The sequence below is a fragment of the Ziziphus jujuba genome, chromosome 10 (assembly GCF_031755915.1).
Source record: "Ziziphus jujuba cultivar Dongzao chromosome 10, ASM3175591v1".
Lineage (NCBI taxonomy): Eukaryota > Viridiplantae > Streptophyta > Magnoliopsida > Rosales > Rhamnaceae > Ziziphus > Ziziphus jujuba.
In genome coordinates this window covers 10,090,954-10,109,605 of record NC_083388.1, presented here as the reverse complement: position 1 = coordinate 10,109,605, position 18,652 = coordinate 10,090,954, and the positions used below count along the sequence as shown (strand labels likewise).

The following is an 18,652-nucleotide window of genomic DNA, read 5'->3' as shown; positions in this document are numbered from 1 at the left end:
GTTTAAATCCATGATAACAATTTCCGAAGTGGTTGAATTTGAAGCGGTTGAAAAAGCCTTGAAGGTGGCACTCAACGAGGGGTGGAGTCGAGTTACTTTTGAGTCTGATGCGCTGTGTATGGTGAAAGCCTTAAGGAAGCAAGATAGGAGTTCCCTCCATTGGGCTCCTGAAAGGGCTGCTATCTACCATTTTTGGATTGTGTCCTATGTTTAGTGATTGTAGGTTTTCCTGGGCCCCTAGACTGTCAAATACTCTGGCCCACAATCTATGCGCTTGGCCAGCTTCCCAATTTTTGTATGGCCCTTTAGATCTTAGTTGGTTGCCATCTAGTTGCGTTAATAGTATGATTCAAGATAGTGTATTTGAGGAAGCTTCCTGAATCTAGGCTCTTTCTTGTAGTTTTTGTTTTTGGTTTCTATGAATCCCTCTTTTCCAAGCCAAAAAAAAAAGTTTACTCAACCTTCTCCTGTGCAAAATTTAAAATATCCGATATTTTCTTGATATTTTTTCGATATTTCTATTTTTTGAATGAATCGAAATAAAATTTAAGTTCGACATGAAAATGGATAAAATTTCCATAATATCCATTGAAATTTTCCAAATTTTGGCAAAATTTCCATGAAAATTTTTACTGAAATTTCAAAAATATCAGATTTTTTAAATTTTTTTTTTTAAAAACTCATAAATATTATTGATATTTAGTAAAACTTTTTATCAAATTAATTTCCTTGATAATTTTTTTACCCTTTAATTGCTTTTTAGACATTTAGTGATATAAACAAAATAGAATGAATTGAATTGAATAACATTAATAAGTTCTATTTATTTATTGAATATCGATAAAGTAAAAATACAAAAATTGTGGATTATATTTTTGAACCTTAGAAATCTTAATATTTGAAACTATAATAGAAGATGATGATGAAGAGGGCAATCAAATGTACTAATGGATTAAAGATGTTCATTTAGATGATCATGAAAGGAATCCTGATCCAAAGATTGTTCAACAAGCTAAAAAAGAGGGAATAAATGTTCAAAAAGTGATTGCTAAATAAGTAAATTTTAATAGTGGTAATTCATTTCAAATGCTTATGAGAGAGCCAACTAAAACTACTAGTGCTTTAGCTCCATAAAGTGGTATACATTCACAATTTGAGACTCTTAGTAGTCACTCTAGCTCCAGTGGTGATGAAGATAACTTCAACAAATTATCTGAATTAGAAGTTAGAAGAGGTAGTAGCCAAAGGGAATCACCCAAGTTAAGAAGTTAGATTAAGCTCATTTACTGGTGAACAATATTACACACATGCAATACAAGATGAAGATCATGGGGTAGAGATGGAGGTCAAGGATTCGGTGTTGTTGGAAAAGACTATATACATAAAGAAAAATCTATAGTAGAGATGTTACAACAAGAATAAGATTCAATTTTTATAAATTTTGAATCTATAAGGGTTGGAAGTCATTTTCATAATTCTTATTCAATGGATATATATGAAATGTCATCAAGTAGCAATTCATGGGTATCATCTCAAACTCAACCATCATAGAATAGTAGTTATGCTTGCACATAGTCAACCAATAATGTTAGATCCATATGGTTGCATATTAATAATTATATGCAAAACTATCAGGGAGATACATCTTTTCATAACTACTTCTCACATTTCACATCTCAAAATCAAAATGAGAAAGAAACCGATAATTTTTAACCACTCAGAAGTTCTATATGGTATTAAGATGACTTTTATGAACTATAATGTAATTATAATAATTATTTTATATATTTTAGTTAATAAATAATTTTATCATATATGTATTTTTTGATATATTTATATTAATAATAATTCATCTATGATCATTAATGCTTATTATAAATCAATTCACTAAAAAGAATATAGCATCCATTCAATATTTTAATAAGTTTTATAATCAAGTTGATAATCAATGAATTAAATAAGCTAATTCTAAGTTTCAATAAAAAAAATTATTTTTTAAAATAAATTTCCATCATTTTTTATAAGTTTTTATCGATATTTGATATTTTTCGATATTTTTATGAAAATTTTCGTATTTTAAATTTTCGATATTTCCATCGATATCGATTTTTTGAACTTTGCTCCTGTGTTACCCACTCATTTATATTTAGTTTATATTGATTTTTGATCTAATAATATATTCACTTCTACATCAATTTGCTGCATAATTTGTTTATTTTTTTAGTACAATTTAATTTAATAGTTAACAAATTAAATACTTTTTATTGTAGATTCAAAATTATTTATTAAATTATTTAGCAAGTGATATCATAAATGTAATGTGTTATTATTTTATTTGTTAAAATAATCTAATATATGAATAATTCAGATTATACCACATCAATTATTATCCAAATTTCAATATTTGGTCACTAAATTTGACGATTGGTAGCATTACTCAAATATATATCTTTATATATATATATATATATATATATAGTATCATCTAAATCACACGATTCGCTTCCTCGTCCAAATAAACCACCCGTACAGAGTTATATGTACCTACCCTTACCCGATGTCCGCATGCGGAATCAACTTTACCATCCACCGCCCAAGTTACAGGCGGACCCACCACCCAATTCACAACGTCATCTAATCTAATCACTCATACCTACCTCTCAAATCATTCATGTCTCCTTCAAACGTTTTGACACCAAACTGATCAGCATTCAGTACCCGAAAAGAAATAAATAATATATATATATATATATATATATTTTTTTTTTTTGATATTTTGCTAGTTTCATCCTCGACAGGATTGGGTACTGAAAAAAAAAAAAAAAAGACTATTGCCATCTTAACAGCGATTTCAATTGCATAAATAAAAAATATTAGTGTTGATAATCTAATCTCTTTTTACTCTATTACGATATTTTTTTTAAAGTATATATATATTATTATTTAATTAATTAATACATTAATATAATTTAAATGTTGATGGGTGAATTTTTGAAATGATAAACTAAAAAGCCATAACATTCTATTTTGATAAACTAAAAAGTGGCTATACCATTATTCTTGTTATATAAATTTTTTTTTCTTTTTTTCCCTATACCTACTACATCTATAAATTAATTTCCATCCACTATAAATAAATTAGTCAAAGTTCAAGAGTATGGATGTGAATAGTGTAAAATTGAATAAACTTTTTGTAATGACTTATTGGGTTAAATACATTTTTGCACCCTATACGAAGATTTTTTCACTGTACACTCTTAACCTTTAAAAACCCTCACATAAAATTGCACCCTTAATTAACTACCATTCGTATCATTTTATTCTCACTTTGATACAATTATTAGCACCATTCAATAGTTTTGAATGAACAAACTATATATGCAAATCATATGCCTTCTATGAAAGACAATTTTAACAAAAACAACTAAAAATTAATGAAATTGAAAGATTTTACAATTAAAAAAAGGTACTATGTATAAACAAATGATTGCATTTTTTATTGGAGTATGACAATATATATCATGGTTCAATAATTGAACGTATTTATTTTGAAAAGTTTTAATTGCATTATTAAATAAATTATATATAATCTCTTCTATTATAGATTTACATTTTTCAAAATGCCCTTTATAACAAGTGATGTGACTTTCAATTGTGATCCTTTTTTATTCTAATTTTGGATGATGTTGATAATTATACCAAAGTGAATATAAAAGAATGGTTTGGTATGCAATGTAAGAGCTTTTAAGTTTTAAATATTAAGGTAAAAAGATAACCAAAAAAAAAAAAAGCATGCATATATGATAAAATAGCATAGTTGAGAGGTTTATATATAAAATATTGATTATTTACAATATTTTTCCCTATTTTGATATCTTGAACCTATGATCTCCCAATTACATGCATAAATATCTTATCAATTGAATCAATCTCACCTGATAAAAGTTTTTTATATATAACCTTCAAAATTATAAGCTATACCAGTCTAATATAAAGGATTTCGAAGCAACCAAAAAAAAAAAAATGCATTGAAATTAGGTAAGAAGTAATAATATAATAATATGCAATTTAATCACAATATTCTTAATCAAATATGACTTATACTATCCCCAAAATAATATAATTAATTTATTAATTATATATTAGCATATATAATCTTTTATTTTTTAATTTTTAATATTAGCATATATATTCTAGAAAATGGAAACAACAACAATAAATAATATAATACAATCAAGTCCAAAAGAAGATTCCAAACTATTATGTGGCTCAATAGATGGTTGTTTTCAGAGTACGCAGGAATTGAAAAAATGGAAGTTAGGAACACGATCACCTTCAAAGTGGTGACTTTTATGTATTATCTTCAACCTTGACTATTTGTTGGCTTCAATCTGTGCTTTGTGAGCCTCATCTCAGTTAAAAGAGTCTCAATTGAGTACTAGTCTATCATTATATATATATATATATATATATATACACACACATATTTTTTGGGCAGAAAAATAAAAAAGTTGAAAGGTAGAGGTTCGCATCTTTGGTGTCAACCGGATAATCTATGCATGGTTATAATTTCACAAATATTACCAGATTTTCAATCCACAAAATATTAGTATTCGAACAAGCATATTCAAATATTTTACCAACTCATCTATTAACACTTAGATCGACTCATTTATTAACAACTAGATCTTTCATTTTATATATCAATATCTAAAACTAAAGAAAAATATAATTGTTACAACTGCTGATCATTCAATATGTTGATCAGACAATTATTATTATTATTTTTTTTTGGCTTCTAGATCTGACAATTTAATTAGTTAAATCTTATATGTTGCAAAATTCTGTGTGTGTAGTTTTTTTTTTTTTCCAAAAACCCCCAAAAAAAAAAAATTAAAGTCAATTATTAGCTCTTTGTCCGTGCTGATTGTACTGTAATGCCAAAGAAGGTGAACAACGTGCAGTATGGTGTCTGAATCAATGTAAACAGAAAAACCCGTGTTTGATGCCGCCATGATTAAAGAATTGCGGCACATGACTCCCGAAAGCAATAAAATAAACCTTTTCTATTGTTATCGTTACTCGTTTCATGCTTGAACTTTGAACGCATGTGCTGACTTTTGCTGATTTGGTCATCTTTTTAAAACTCCACCTCTTCTCATTTTTCAGGTTTATAATATATATATATATATATATATATATATATATATATGTTCCATATTTATATACATTTTTTCTTTTGGGTGATACATTGTTGGAAATAAGGATCATTGCCTAAGGAATATAATCTTAGCATTTGTCTTATGTGTTGTATATGGGATTCTCAAATATTGTAAATAAAGTAAGTCTATAAATGTTTTTTTTAGGTTTGAGATGATAACTTTTGCTTTCCTTCTCTCATTTTGACTTTTGAGTTGTTTATTATCTTGCAGAATATATATGTTTCAAGGAAAAGTAATTGTATTGGTAAGATAATTAAATATACACTTCCAGATTTAATATTTAAACCTCTATATGATTGTAAATCTCCCAGTTTCTAAATTTTAATAAAAAAAGGAAAAAAAATTATATAATATATATATATATATATATATATGTTGGCAAGCTGTCATAAGGGCTCCAAAAGAATGTAGCTAGTCATTCTCTGCCAGCGAAATTAAAATCGAGGAAATCTCTTCTATGAATAATATTTTATATATCATAATCATGCATTTCTCATGTCAGTGTACACGAATTATAGTTGCATACCGAAAAGGAGAAGAAAAACATATTTTGTATTTAGTATTTTATTATATTATATATATATATATATATTATATTTTTTTTTTGATACCCTGAATTAATATTTTCTTTTTAATAATTTACATATATATTATAATTATTAGTTGGAGATACACATTATAATTTTTCGTAAATGAATAAATGGTTGAGTAGTATACGTATGCGGAGTTTGACTAAACTAAATAAAATGTATAATTAATTCAGATTGATATATATTTCGCTTGGATGTATGAGTAATTCCAAACTCCCTTAGACTAACTTTCAATTTAAAAACCAAAATTCAACCTTGTGTTAGATGAAATTTAGGTGAAATATCTTTGATATCGAAACTACATACGTACTCTACAGTCAAATCTTTTGTCCATCTTAACCAATAAAATTTGACTTTGAATGAATGAATTTGAGAATTATCAATTATATATATGTGTATAAGTACATTGATTCTCATAATTACCCAAAAAGAGTTCCTTGATTCTGAAATACTATCTAAATCAACATTTAATTACATTTTTTTTTATCAATTTTTTTCATGTTAAGTTTAACTCTAAAGAAAATTTAATTATTTGTCACGAACTAAAAATTTTACACCAAAAAAATAAAGGGAAAATTAATTCATGGCGAAATAAATATTTTGTTATAGAGAAAAAAAGGCTAGAATTAATTTATTGCGGGTAAGATTTGGATCTAAGGACTGCCAACAAAGGCAGAAGGATTTTTGATAACTTAAAACAAAGTGACTTGCTTTTGGTGCAAGGTACGGAAACAAGTTGAGGATCGACCTAGAAATTCAAAGATTTATTGCAAAGTCAACAAAATTTATGTAGAACAAATGCCGTACGCATTACTACTAAAATTCTAAACGGCAGTGCAGAAAATAGATAAGCCGTACAAAAAGTCAATATTTCTATCAAACTTGTTGCCTCCAAAACATTCTAGAACTCTATTTCCAAAAATAATAATAATAATAATAATAATAAAACTCTATGAAAAAAAAATAATGTTTATGAAAATTTAAATTTTAATAATTAATAAATATAATTTATTTTAATGTAAAAGAACTGAAATAGAAAGTATGAAGTTAGTAATTAAAATCATATTTAATTATTTTTTAAAATTTAAATAGAATTTTAATATTTTATTAAATTCATGTGTGAATTTGGTTATATATATATATATATATATATTTACATTAGGTTTTTTTTTTTTAATATCAACAGTGGGAAGGGAAGATTTGAACTCGCAATTGTTATCTACAAAGTAATGGCTTTGCTATTAGGCTATTTCTAAAGGGACTATATAAACATTTTCTTAAATCAAATTTTAGTTTAACTATTCTACCTTATGAAATTTAATGAACAATTTCAATAGGCTTATATATATATATATATATATATATATATATATAAAATTATAAACTGGGACAGGGATGTTTTAGCTCTATATTTGATATATATATATATATATATATATTTTGTTAGGAAATTCTAAATTAAAAAGGGAATATCATCCAAATCTAATTGAACCCAAAAACTAAAAATATATTCGGAGTAGTTTTTATCTAAAGTCAAAATCTGAATGAATCTAAAACCTAGAAGTTAATACCATTGTCATTCCCAAAATAGGGAGGGGCGTAGCTACTCTTGAGGCTGAGGGGGCAAGGTCCCCCTGCCCTTTTAGATTTTTCCTTTTAATTATGTGCATTTAAATATATTTTAGGTTTTTATTTTATATTTTACATATTTGTCCCCCCTATATTTTACTAGCTTTTCTTATAAATTATATATTATTCTCTAGAGTTTGTAATTATGTAACATATATATATATATATAATTGTAATTATGTATTAATTATCATTAAAATAATTGAAATAATAGGTTAGAAAATTAATTGGTTTGTCATTTGAATATAGATATATTACCCATCAACATTATAATCTTCTAATTCCTTTAGTAAAGTGATATTTTTTTATATTATTTATTGTAAGGTGGAAAAGTATAGCTCCAGAGAATTATATTCCCACAAATATAGAAAAATATGTAGAAAAATTATTCTCATATATATAAGTGTTATTTTGAGAATCTAATAAAAAAAATAATTTTGAAATTTTTTTTAAAATACATATTTATCCTTAATTTATTATACAATATTAAATTTAATAATTTATAAATCATAAATTTCTTATTACTTACCAAACAAACTAAGAGAAAAATTAATTATCAGAAAACTAAATTCCAAAAATCAATTTTCCTCTTAACTTTAATACTTTCCAAACGGAACCTTAAATGTAATGTTTTACTATCACATCGACAAATAATTTAAATAAAAAAAAAATCTCTTACTCCATGCTTGTTTCATTTATTTCAAAGAAAATAAAACATATAAAGTACATGTATACATTTAATTTATGATCTAAATAACTTATTTTAAATATTAATTTTTTTTTATATATAAAAATAAGTTATTTCTCGGCCCCAACCCTAACAGTTCTGGTTCCATCCCTGAAAATAGGCATAATACATTAAGTACTATTTGTAAATTTTTTTTTTTTTTTGGTGGAAAAGTACTAATTCTAAGTTAAGTAGGTGTGGCAAATATTTTTGTATTAATAAATAAATATAGAGTAGAAAGTTGAATTTTGAGGAAGAAAATGAGTAGGAGCCAGGAAGGACGGATATTGCTGTGACTTTTTGAGTTACAAATAATAATAATAATAATAATAAAAGAAGCCAAGTAGAAGGAGTGAGGACGGTGTGAAAGTAGGAAGCTTACACCGGAAAAGGAGGCAAAACCATGCACCGCGTAAATTAACCCCACTAACACACACAACATCCCTGGCTTGCGTTACACGTTTCCTCCTCTCTTTCTTCTTCCCACTTCTCTCTTCTCACTCGCTTTCCTCACTTTCTCACTTCCTTCCTTCACTCCTACCTACGCTTTTCCATCTCCACGCGCCTCACCACCAGTGCTTCCACGCCTCCTCCTTTAAAAAAAAAAAAATAATAATAATAATAATAATAATATCAAACTATTTTATGAATTTTTTTTAAAAAAAAATATACATATGTACAAGTAAAGAGAAAAAAAAAATAGTAATCATTTTAAAATGTATAATACAAATACCTAATAAATTTTTTCTTCAATTTTTTAGTTGAATTTTAATTCTAAATTTAAAATAAATAAGCAAAATATATAATAAAAAAAAATTATTCTTAAAAAAATATTATAGGCGTTTCTTGAGTTTTTGTAATATCGACATGAGAATTTCTAGACACTTAAAATGGGAAAAAAAAAAAGTCGAATAAAAATATTTTACAGATAGAAATAATAAATTTTCATACGCAATAGGACGGTGTGTGTAGGATACGCTCCAATGTCTGCGCCGGCCTAAGTGAAGCATATAGAGCAAGCCGTTACATAAGGTTTCTAGAATTGTCAAAGCCGTTTGTTAGACTCTCTTCCAAATAACACACTAGCGCACCGTGAACGACTTCTTCTAATATTATTCGTATTATTTTTGCTTCGCAACGCGGTGATGCAATAAAAACTAAGGCGGCGACACTAAACACCCCCAAATATTCCACATAATTACATCATCTATCCACTCCTTCATCTGCCTTAGTCCCCAAGTAAGAGGGAAATACATGGGCAATTACGACCTATAATTTGCCACGTAATTGAAAACTACTCGGCCGCACAAGTCTGCGCAAACCCCAATCCAAACTTGCTTATAAAAAGGACCTCAAAAACCCCTTCGCTTGCTCCATTCCATTCCATTCAACACAAAAATAAAACCCACCCCGCTGCGTATCTTTTACTCTTCTTCTCAGCTTTCAGATTTCATATTTCTTTCTTTCTGGTTCAGATCTCAGATTCTGACTTTCTTCTTTTCCGTTTTCTTCCATAAAAATTAAAAAGGCTATGGGCTTTAAAAGAATCAGAGAGGACGGTGAGATGGAGCCTTTGGATGTCGTCAAGTGCTTGATGCTTCTATCCAAAGTCGGCAACAACAACAACAACAACAACAACAGCCAAAACGATGTCGTTGTGGCCAAGAAACAGTCGTCATCTCCGGGTCGGGTTTTCGTCTGCAAGACCTGTAACAGACAGTTCAATTCGTTCCAAGCTTTGGGAGGACACAGAGCCAGCCACAAGAAGCCCAAGCTGATGACCGGAGATCATGTCAATGATCAGCTGCCGAGTTCGCCGGTGAAGCCGAAGACGCACGAGTGCTCCATATGCGGTCTCGAGTTCGCTATCGGACAGGCGCTGGGAGGTCACATGAGGAGGCACAGGCATGCCACGGAGGACGGTGGTGTTACGGATCGGCATCATGATCAGCAGCCGTCATTGCCGGTGTTGAAAAAATCAAGTAGTAGCAAAAGAGTCATGTGTTTGGATTTGGATTTGGATTTGAATTTAGCACCGCCTGGTGGGAATGACGATTTGAAGCTGCGATTAGTGACTCCTACGGTGGATAGTTTTGTGTACAAATCTTTGAAAATATAGGCTTTTCTTTTTTTCTCTTTTGTATTTTATTTTTGGATACCGGACGACATGTAGTTGTGATTTTCCTAGACTGATTTATTTGTTATATTCATGTTTATAGATAGAAAAAAGATTTTTTTTTTAATTTTTTTAAATTTTGTGGGAGATTAATTATCATGTATTTTTGACGTACTTATAGTTTGGTCTTTTGTATACGTTTGTGATTTTGTTATATAATAGCTTTGTACATAACATATATAACCAACAGTGCGCTACACAATCCTTCAAGCATTTTCCTCTTTTATATATATATATATATATTTTTTCCTTTTTAAACAAATGTTTTTGTCTCATCAAACTTAATTAAGCCCGTTGCTACTTCTAGCAAATATAGCATAAGGACACGAGTTTGAATCCCCATTCTAGAGAGCAAAATAATTTATGAGATATGCATAGCCTTTAAATGTTTTTATTTTTTATTTTTTTTCCCTACTTTGTTCCTAGCTAGGTGCAAGTAAAGTAGTCAGGAGTGATTATGGTTACTCTTTTAAATTCATCAGAGGATTATTAATCATGAGCTATCTTGTATTGATATTAATTTGGGTGAAGGATGAGCCTTCATTGCTGTTTGATACCCTCCTTAAGCATGTAGTTCCCTCTTATTAATGAAATGTTCCTTTTCCTTAGGGAAAAAAAAAAAAATGGTTGCTATTGTTTGATTATGAAGCCTGAATAGACTTTGTTATAGAGGATGTAAAGGGGTCGAGCTGAACAAATTTTATTCATTAGTCTTATGTATGTTTAATGCTCGTTTTGCCCCTTGGGTTATTTTGTTTAATTAAACACTTTCTGATAGAGAGAAAATAGAGGGCCAAACATGATCGAGAGATGCGATGATGCAACATTGTAAACTTCGAACTTATTGAGTAGTGGATTTTGAGTGCTGGTGTGCTCCTATTGAGTGATGGGTTTTGAGTGCTGGTGTGCTCTGTTGATGTAAAGATAAGATCCCAATTTCCTATCCTTTTCTTCTAATTCTACATCTCTTATGATGCTACATCATTTTGAAAAATTAGCATATAAATTAAATAAAATAAATTAATTAAAAAAAAGAAGAAGAAAACTGCTTTTTTAAAATGATGTTGGATTCTGTTGGACAGGATTAATAGGGGGAAAAAAAAATCTCCATTCCTAACTCTGTAGGAAACCAACCATTGTAAAACTAGAACGATTGGAGAGTGGGAAAAAAAAATAAAAAATTAAAGATTAGCAATTTGAGTAGAAAGATTATCACCGTTTCTAAATTTTAAGTTATGATTTATAACTTCTATCGACTATTAAAATAATGCATAATTTAGCAATAACAAAGGAAGGCAATAAATGTTTTCCATCTCCTTCCATTTTTTATACTTCTCATCCACTTATATCATGTCTATCCTCTTTTATTTCTCTTATTCCTCTATACAAAGACTAAACTATTGATACGATAATTATTTTTCAAATTTCTCTCAAAGGTGGACTTTTCACAAAAAAAAGAAAAAAAAGTATCTGGTTATCCCTTAAAAGGAGTTGTTATTATTAATAGTAGTATTATTATATCTACTTCTTTCTTTTAGGGGAAAAAAGAATTTTATTATCGACTATCTTCACATAACATCCTTAAAAAGAGATTGCAAAGGCTTAACAATCCCCCAATATTGAAAGTAGACTAATTTTCTATGCTTAAATATCTTGTTTCATAATATATTAATTTTCGATACTTAAATATCTTGTTCGTAATATATTAATTTTCTATGCTTAAATATCTTGTATGTTCGTAATATATTCTCTGTAAGTATGAACCTTGACCATGTTTATTAGAGAGGAAAAGTGGAAGGTGGGAAAGGGTAGAAAAGAAAGGCTGGAGAAGAGTGGAAACTTCATTCATTGTTTCGATAAGAGGGAGGGAAGAGGGAACGAAAAGTAGAAAACACTAAGAATTGGAGGATAAGAATATTGCAAGGCTAATTATAAAAAATAAGTAGAACTATAATTAATTACCATCAAATACTATTACAACGTATTTATATTTTTTTATAATTAATACTAATGGCTAACATATTTAGCAATTACAAGAGGAATAATAACAATATACATGTGTATCATTTCATTTTTAAACATTCATTATTCTCTGTCTATTCTCTTTATTTTTCCTTATTCCTATTTCCAGCTAAACAAAAACAATTAACATGAAAGTGATTTGTCAATTTATTTGTTTCAAAAGTTGGGCTTTTTGGGTATAAAAAGTCTAGTCACTCATTCCCTGTCTATTCTCTTTATTTTTCCTTATCCTATTTTCATTGGAAATATTTTTTCCCTGGCCCCCTAAAAGGAGTTTCACTTTTTTCTCTTTTTTGTTTTTATTTATTTTTAATTATTTTCTTCTTTCTTTTGATATGAGTCACGAATCACGATAAAATTGTCAAGGTTGCACTTGCACATGCATATCATAAATATTATTTAGACTTGCAACGTGGAAATCCCCTAGGGATGTCAACGGGGCGGGGCGAGATCGGTTTTTAAAATCCTGTCCCCGTCTTCGCGGGGAATTTTACATCCCATCTTCGCAATTTTTCCCGTTTCTTTTGGTGCGGGGCGGGATCGGAGATTTTGCGGGGCGGGGACGGGGCGGGACGGTTTTCCCCGTTTTGTTTTTTAATTGATATTTTTTAAAAAAATTTATATAAAAAAATTATTTTATGATTAAAATATAAAGAAAATGACTACAATGCAATAAAAATATAATAAAATACATCAAGGAACAAATTTACAATTATAATAAAATACATATTTAGAAAAATAAATATAAAAAAAAAGAAAATGATTTTACATAAATAAAATTTTATAAAAAAAAATAATAAATAAATATATATATATATATATCGGGGCGGGTTCGGGACGGGGTTATTATTCCCCGTCCCCGGCCCGTCCCCGACTCGGTTTTTAGGTATTTGCCCCGAGTCCGCCCCGCATCCCCGAATTTTCGGAGAAAAACCGCCCCGTTAGGGGCGGTGCACCGCGGTTTCGGGGATAGGCGGGGCAAATTGACATCCCTAAAATCCCCAGGTCCAAAACCCCTAATATCAGAAAAATAATAAATTATAAAATTAAATAAATAAAATGTCAACAATACATTTTTAGTCCATTAATATTCACAATATTAATTTCAAAAATAGAGTTATTTTAAGATTTAATGAATAATTGGGTTTTAAAATATAAGTTTATTTTTATGTAACAAAAATAAATTTAACTAAAATTTGTTCATATGATATATTATTCGAAATGCCGAAATACATAGAAGAATATTGTAGTAAACGATTAAAAAGCCAAAAACCTGAGTATTCAATGTTAAATCAATCTGCATAATTTGATTTGGTATATATGAATATAATACAGTTGGCAGTTTAATTGTTTCACCAAAGAAAAGGTTGGCAGTTTTAGTTAGACTAAAAATGTAATTAACAAATAAAAAACCTGATCAACAATTACAACACTTGGCGAGGCATTGTTTATAATTTTGATGACCCCAAAAAATACATATTAAGAGTATGCCACGCGTACAGTCAGTCATCATAGCCTCAAAACGACCATTGGTTGAAGATTCGCTCTCAAAACACACTGTAATCAACCGAGACTTTGCAGTTTGCAGAGAGAGAAGGCCGTGTGGTGTGTGGATTTTTTTTCTTTCTTTCAGCTTAAAATTTTCCGAGAAAACATCCTCTGCTCCTCACCTCACACATCACCCTCTCTTTCTCTCTCTCTTTCAATTTCCTTTCTCTGCAACGGCGTCGTTTCCCTGCAAATGTTACGATTCGCAGACTGGGCCATAACCTCTTCATCTTGCGTTTTCGCTCAGGTAATCAGTCAATTCCCCACTTTTTACGGTTCGCGCTTTTGCTCTCTTTTTATTTTTTGGACCTTATGGTCGAAAATTCGCGTTGATTTTCTCTTTGAATTTTGAAGTTATTATTATTATTTTTTTCCATTTAAAAAAAGAAATTTTAAATTTTTATTATTATTATTATTGTTATTATTTTATTTTTATTTTTTTGTATTTTTTTGTCTTGGAAATTTTTAAGCTTCTTAGGGTTCGATTTTGGGAAGGAATTGTTTTGAGGACTCAAAATTTTGATTTTGTGCATTTTTTGTCCTACATATTGAAAGTGCTCTATGTTTAATTTTGTGGGTGTATGGGTGCAGATGGTGCTTTGATTTGTTCGCTTTTCCATGCATTGCTTGGTTTAAATGTAAAGAATAGGGTTTTGAGGATCAGAGTTGGGAAGTGAAAAGTGGAGCCAGAGTACTTTTGGTTACTTGGAGCCACAAAAGGCAAAATGGTACATTCGACATTCTGTTATCTTTGCTTCAATTTAATTGACTGTGAATGAAGGGTTAATGAGTTGTCAGAATGGTACTTTGAATTTGATAATTTCATTATTGCTCACTTATTTTAATCTATAAGTTGTAAAAGCTTGATGGTTGTTTCTTTGATGGCTAACTAATATATTTTGGTGGATGGTTGGGATATTGCCGCACCCTCGTAAGAGATAAAGGTTGGGCAACCTTTTTTTTTTTTTTTTTTTTTTTTTTTTTTTTTTTTTTTTTTAAGTTTCCTCCTTTGTTTGGTAAAGCTTAGGAGCTCTGTAGCCCGTTGTCTATCTCTTTGCCAGTGAAGTGTATCTACATACCAATTTTTCAAGTGAATTTTCAATGGTTATTATCTCGGCCCTACTTTAGGGTCCATCTTTCTGGTGTTCCAGAAGAAATAAATAAATAAATCTGAATCTTGTTTACCTGAAAATTTCGAAATGAGCAGTCAGACATAAATTAATGGCAGTAGTGAGCTCTATCTAATTGCTTAAAGTTATTCTAGAAACATATAAATCGGTGCTCTTCTAATTATACAGTTGCTTATAATATTCGTCTCCATTAGGACTAGTTGCAGGCTGCTATTTCCAAGGTATTAAGCCAAATAGGTGCTCACCTAGTTGTACTGCGGCTTAAACTAGGACTAGTTGCAGGCTACTGGTTCAGGGGATTATGCTAAATTGGTGCTCTTCTACTTGTACAGTGACTTAAAATATTCTACTCCACTACCACTAGTTGCAGTCTACACTTCCCCAAAATTACCTATTTGGCAATGGGCCCGTAACATATTGCAACATACTGCTACATAAGTTATTTTATTTTATTAGTCAATTTATTGCATGTGGATTCTATGGCTCAATCTTGGTAAGGTGTGACTTGATCTTATGTATCTATAGTCCCTGAATTCTCAACACACCCGTTTTTGTAGTCAGCTACTGGTGGCTCATGTAGCCCTTGTGGGATTAATTGTATTCTGGGCCAGAGCAAAAACCATGTGAAATGACTCATTTTGTAAAGGACCCTCCCTGCAGTGTGCCTTTCCTTGAATTATTCAGTCATGCAATTCTTCTTGAATACGAAGGAAAAACATTTATTTGGACCCCATCAAATGCCAAGAGGCTTTACCACTTCTGTTAGGCAACATCCTTGGATGTCCATTGGGTCCATGCAACCATTACGAAGGATGGGCATACATTGCCAAGTAACTAGATCTATAGTCCCTGAATTCTCAACACACCCATTTTTGTAGTCAGCTACTGGTGGCTCATGTGGCCCTTGTGGGATTAGTTGTATTCTGGGCCAGAGCAAAAACCATGTGAAATGACTCATTTTGTAGAGGACCCTCCCTGCAGTGTGCCTTTCCTTGAATTATTCAGTCATGCAATACTTGTTGAATACGAAGAAAAAAAACATTTATTTGGACCCCATCAAATGCCAAGAGGCTTTACCACTTCTGTTAGGCAACATCCTTAGATGTCCATTGGGTCCATGCAACCATTACGAAGGATGGGCATACATTGCCAAGTGACTTTACTAGTTTGCTTTTTCATTGTCAATTTTGATGTTTTGGTTAAGGTGCTCTATGGTTTCTTTTTCATTAGTCTTCTCCCTGAAGAAACATGTATGGTATAATTATGCAGTTTTTCACTTACTGTTTCTGCCATTCTTTTTAGAATAAGGGCGTTTGGATGTCAAAAGGGTCTGGACATGTTACTGATGGAGATGCAACTTTCAGTAATCCTTCAATAACTGGTGCAAAGCGATCCCATCAATGGTTTGTAGATGCTGCTGAATCAGAGTTGTTTCCCGACAAGAAGCAAGCAATACAGACTGCAAACGGCAAATTGAGCTCTGGATTACCTTATGCATGTAATCCATGGGAGAACAGTTCCAGCTTTCAGTCAGCCCCAAATCAATTTATTGACAGATTATTTGGATCTGAAACAGCAAGGCCCATCAACTTTGCTGAAAGGAGCATATCTTCTGTTGGAATGGATGATTTAAATTTAAGAAGAAAAGATAATGATAACCAATTTGACTATAATAGGGAAAATACTGTAGATCTGCACACTGGTCAGGCACCTGACAGAGGAAATGGAGCTGCTTTCATGTTGGCAGGGCAAACTGATGATAAAGAGCATGCCAATGTAGCATTAACAGGACAGACCTACAACAGGGTTGATGCCCATATTAGATCAGCAGGTCCAAACAATGGCAGGAGGGATGAAAATGCAATATCAATTGGAGATACTTATAGTAAAGGTGATACCGATATCATATCTTTTGGGGGATTTTCTGATGAGCAAGATATTATCTCTGTTGGTAGGCCAGTTGATAGCTATGATAAATTATACCATCAATCCTCTCAGACATCAGAAACAGCCTATGAAAAAGAATTGGATGCACCAAAGGTCAATGCAGTTGTTACAAATCATGGAGTTAAAAGAAGACCTGATAAACCAGAGTATAAAACATCAAAGAAAGAGGCTCCAAACAGCTTTCCTTCAAATGTCAGAAGCTTGATATCAACTGGTATGCTTGATGGTGTTCCTGTAAAGTACGTTTCATTGACACGGGAGGTAAGCTCCAGCACTTCTTGTATATTCTTCAATTAGTTTTCCTGTGTAATGACTTGTAATTATATCCCTGCTTGTAAAAGGAGCTTCGTGGAATAATAAAAGGTTCTGGCTATCTCTGTGGTTGTCAATCATGTAATTATTCGAAGGTAAATCATCTATTAATTCCTCTGCCTGCTATGTTATCTTGAGAGCTCTTGTTGGATGACATTTGCTTTGTGCTTAAGGTACTAAATGCTTATGAGTTTGAGCGACATGCTGGTTGCAAAACAAAGCATCCAAACAATCATATCTACTTTGAGAACGGGAAGACAATTTATCAGATAGTACAAGAATTAAGAAGCACCCCAGAAAGCTTGTTGTTTGATACGATTCAAACTGTCTTTGGCGCACCCATTAATCAGAAATCCTTCCGGATTTGGAAAGGTAATGAAATTTTCCTTGAACTCTTACTTTCTTTCTTCTCTGGCTTCTATAATTTATAAGCTTTCAGTTCCCTTTCCCTTGGTCCCTCCTCTGTTTCATGCTTTTTGTGTGGTTTGTGTTTGTTTGTAATTATTTCTCCTTCTTCTTCGTTATTATTTTATTATTACTAATTTTGATGGTGCTCCTCCTCTTTATTTTTTCTTCCCTTAATTTTTAAAATCTTTTCTCCCCTCAGAATCATTTCAGGCAGCAACTCGAGAACTTCACCGTATCTACGGAAAGGAAGAGCTGAACCTGTAGGGATCTTCGTAGTGAAGCTTTAGAAATGTAAAATTGTACTGAATTTGTAGGAGCATTTGCAGTGAGGCTTTTAGAAATGGAAGATTGTGTATAGTCTTCTTCTTCCTTTTTCTTTTCTTCTTTTTGTTTTTTTTTCCCCCAGTGTACTTAATAAGTGCCAAACAAAGAATTATGAATTCTATGGCTATGAATGGAGAGTTTGGGGTGCTTTCTGTTATGTGGAATTGTCATGATGTACAATTTTTTATTTGACAAATAAGTTTGGCTGTGGGAATTAGGTCATTGTCTTCACTTGCACTTGTAATATAGATGGTGATTACTTGGGACGAGGCATGAGCCAAGTACAGACGAATATAGATGGTGATGTCCACCTTGCAGTTTCAGTAGAAAAGAATGTTCCATTTAAAGATCAGATGCGATAAAACCCAGAGGAAATGTTGGAGTTTTACAACTGAAACAAGTCCTTGAGAGTTGAGAAGTTTGCTGCGAAACACATTTTTTCTTGAATAAGTCGATTCGTGATATTTTCCATATTAATTAATCACAATACACCAGTTGTCAAACAATGAAGATTAGATAATAATAACCAATTAAAACGGTTCATTTTCCCTGCGGGCAGAGTACTTGAAAATAAGTAAAGAAAGTTTTTAAAAAAATAAAAGAAAAAAGAAAAAAGA

At 30.7% G+C, this 18,652-nt stretch overlaps 2 protein-coding genes across 2 annotated transcripts; both read left to right on the top strand.

Annotated features, from left to right (window-relative positions):
- The first annotated feature begins 9,536 nt into the window (after window positions 1-9,536).
- Window positions 9,537-10,483, top strand: LOC107411056 (zinc finger protein ZAT12). The gene has a single exon (XM_016018569.4). The coding sequence runs from the start codon at window positions 9,700-9,702 to the stop codon at window positions 10,285-10,287; it is 588 nt and encodes a 195-aa protein (XP_015874055.3). The 5' UTR covers window positions 9,537-9,699; the 3' UTR covers window positions 10,288-10,483.
- Window positions 10,484-13,873: 3,390 nt separating this feature from the next.
- Window positions 13,874-18,192, top strand: LOC107411063 (uncharacterized). The gene is made up of 6 exons (XM_016018575.4): window positions 13,874-14,161; window positions 14,506-14,642; window positions 16,347-17,252; window positions 17,333-17,398; window positions 17,477-17,675; window positions 17,911-18,192. Exons 2-6 carry the CDS (start codon window positions 14,640-14,642, stop codon window positions 17,973-17,975), a joined length of 1,239 nt encoding a protein of 412 aa, XP_015874061.3. The 5' UTR covers window positions 13,874-14,161; window positions 14,506-14,639; the 3' UTR covers window positions 17,976-18,192.
- Window positions 18,193-18,652: the final 460 nt, after the last annotated feature.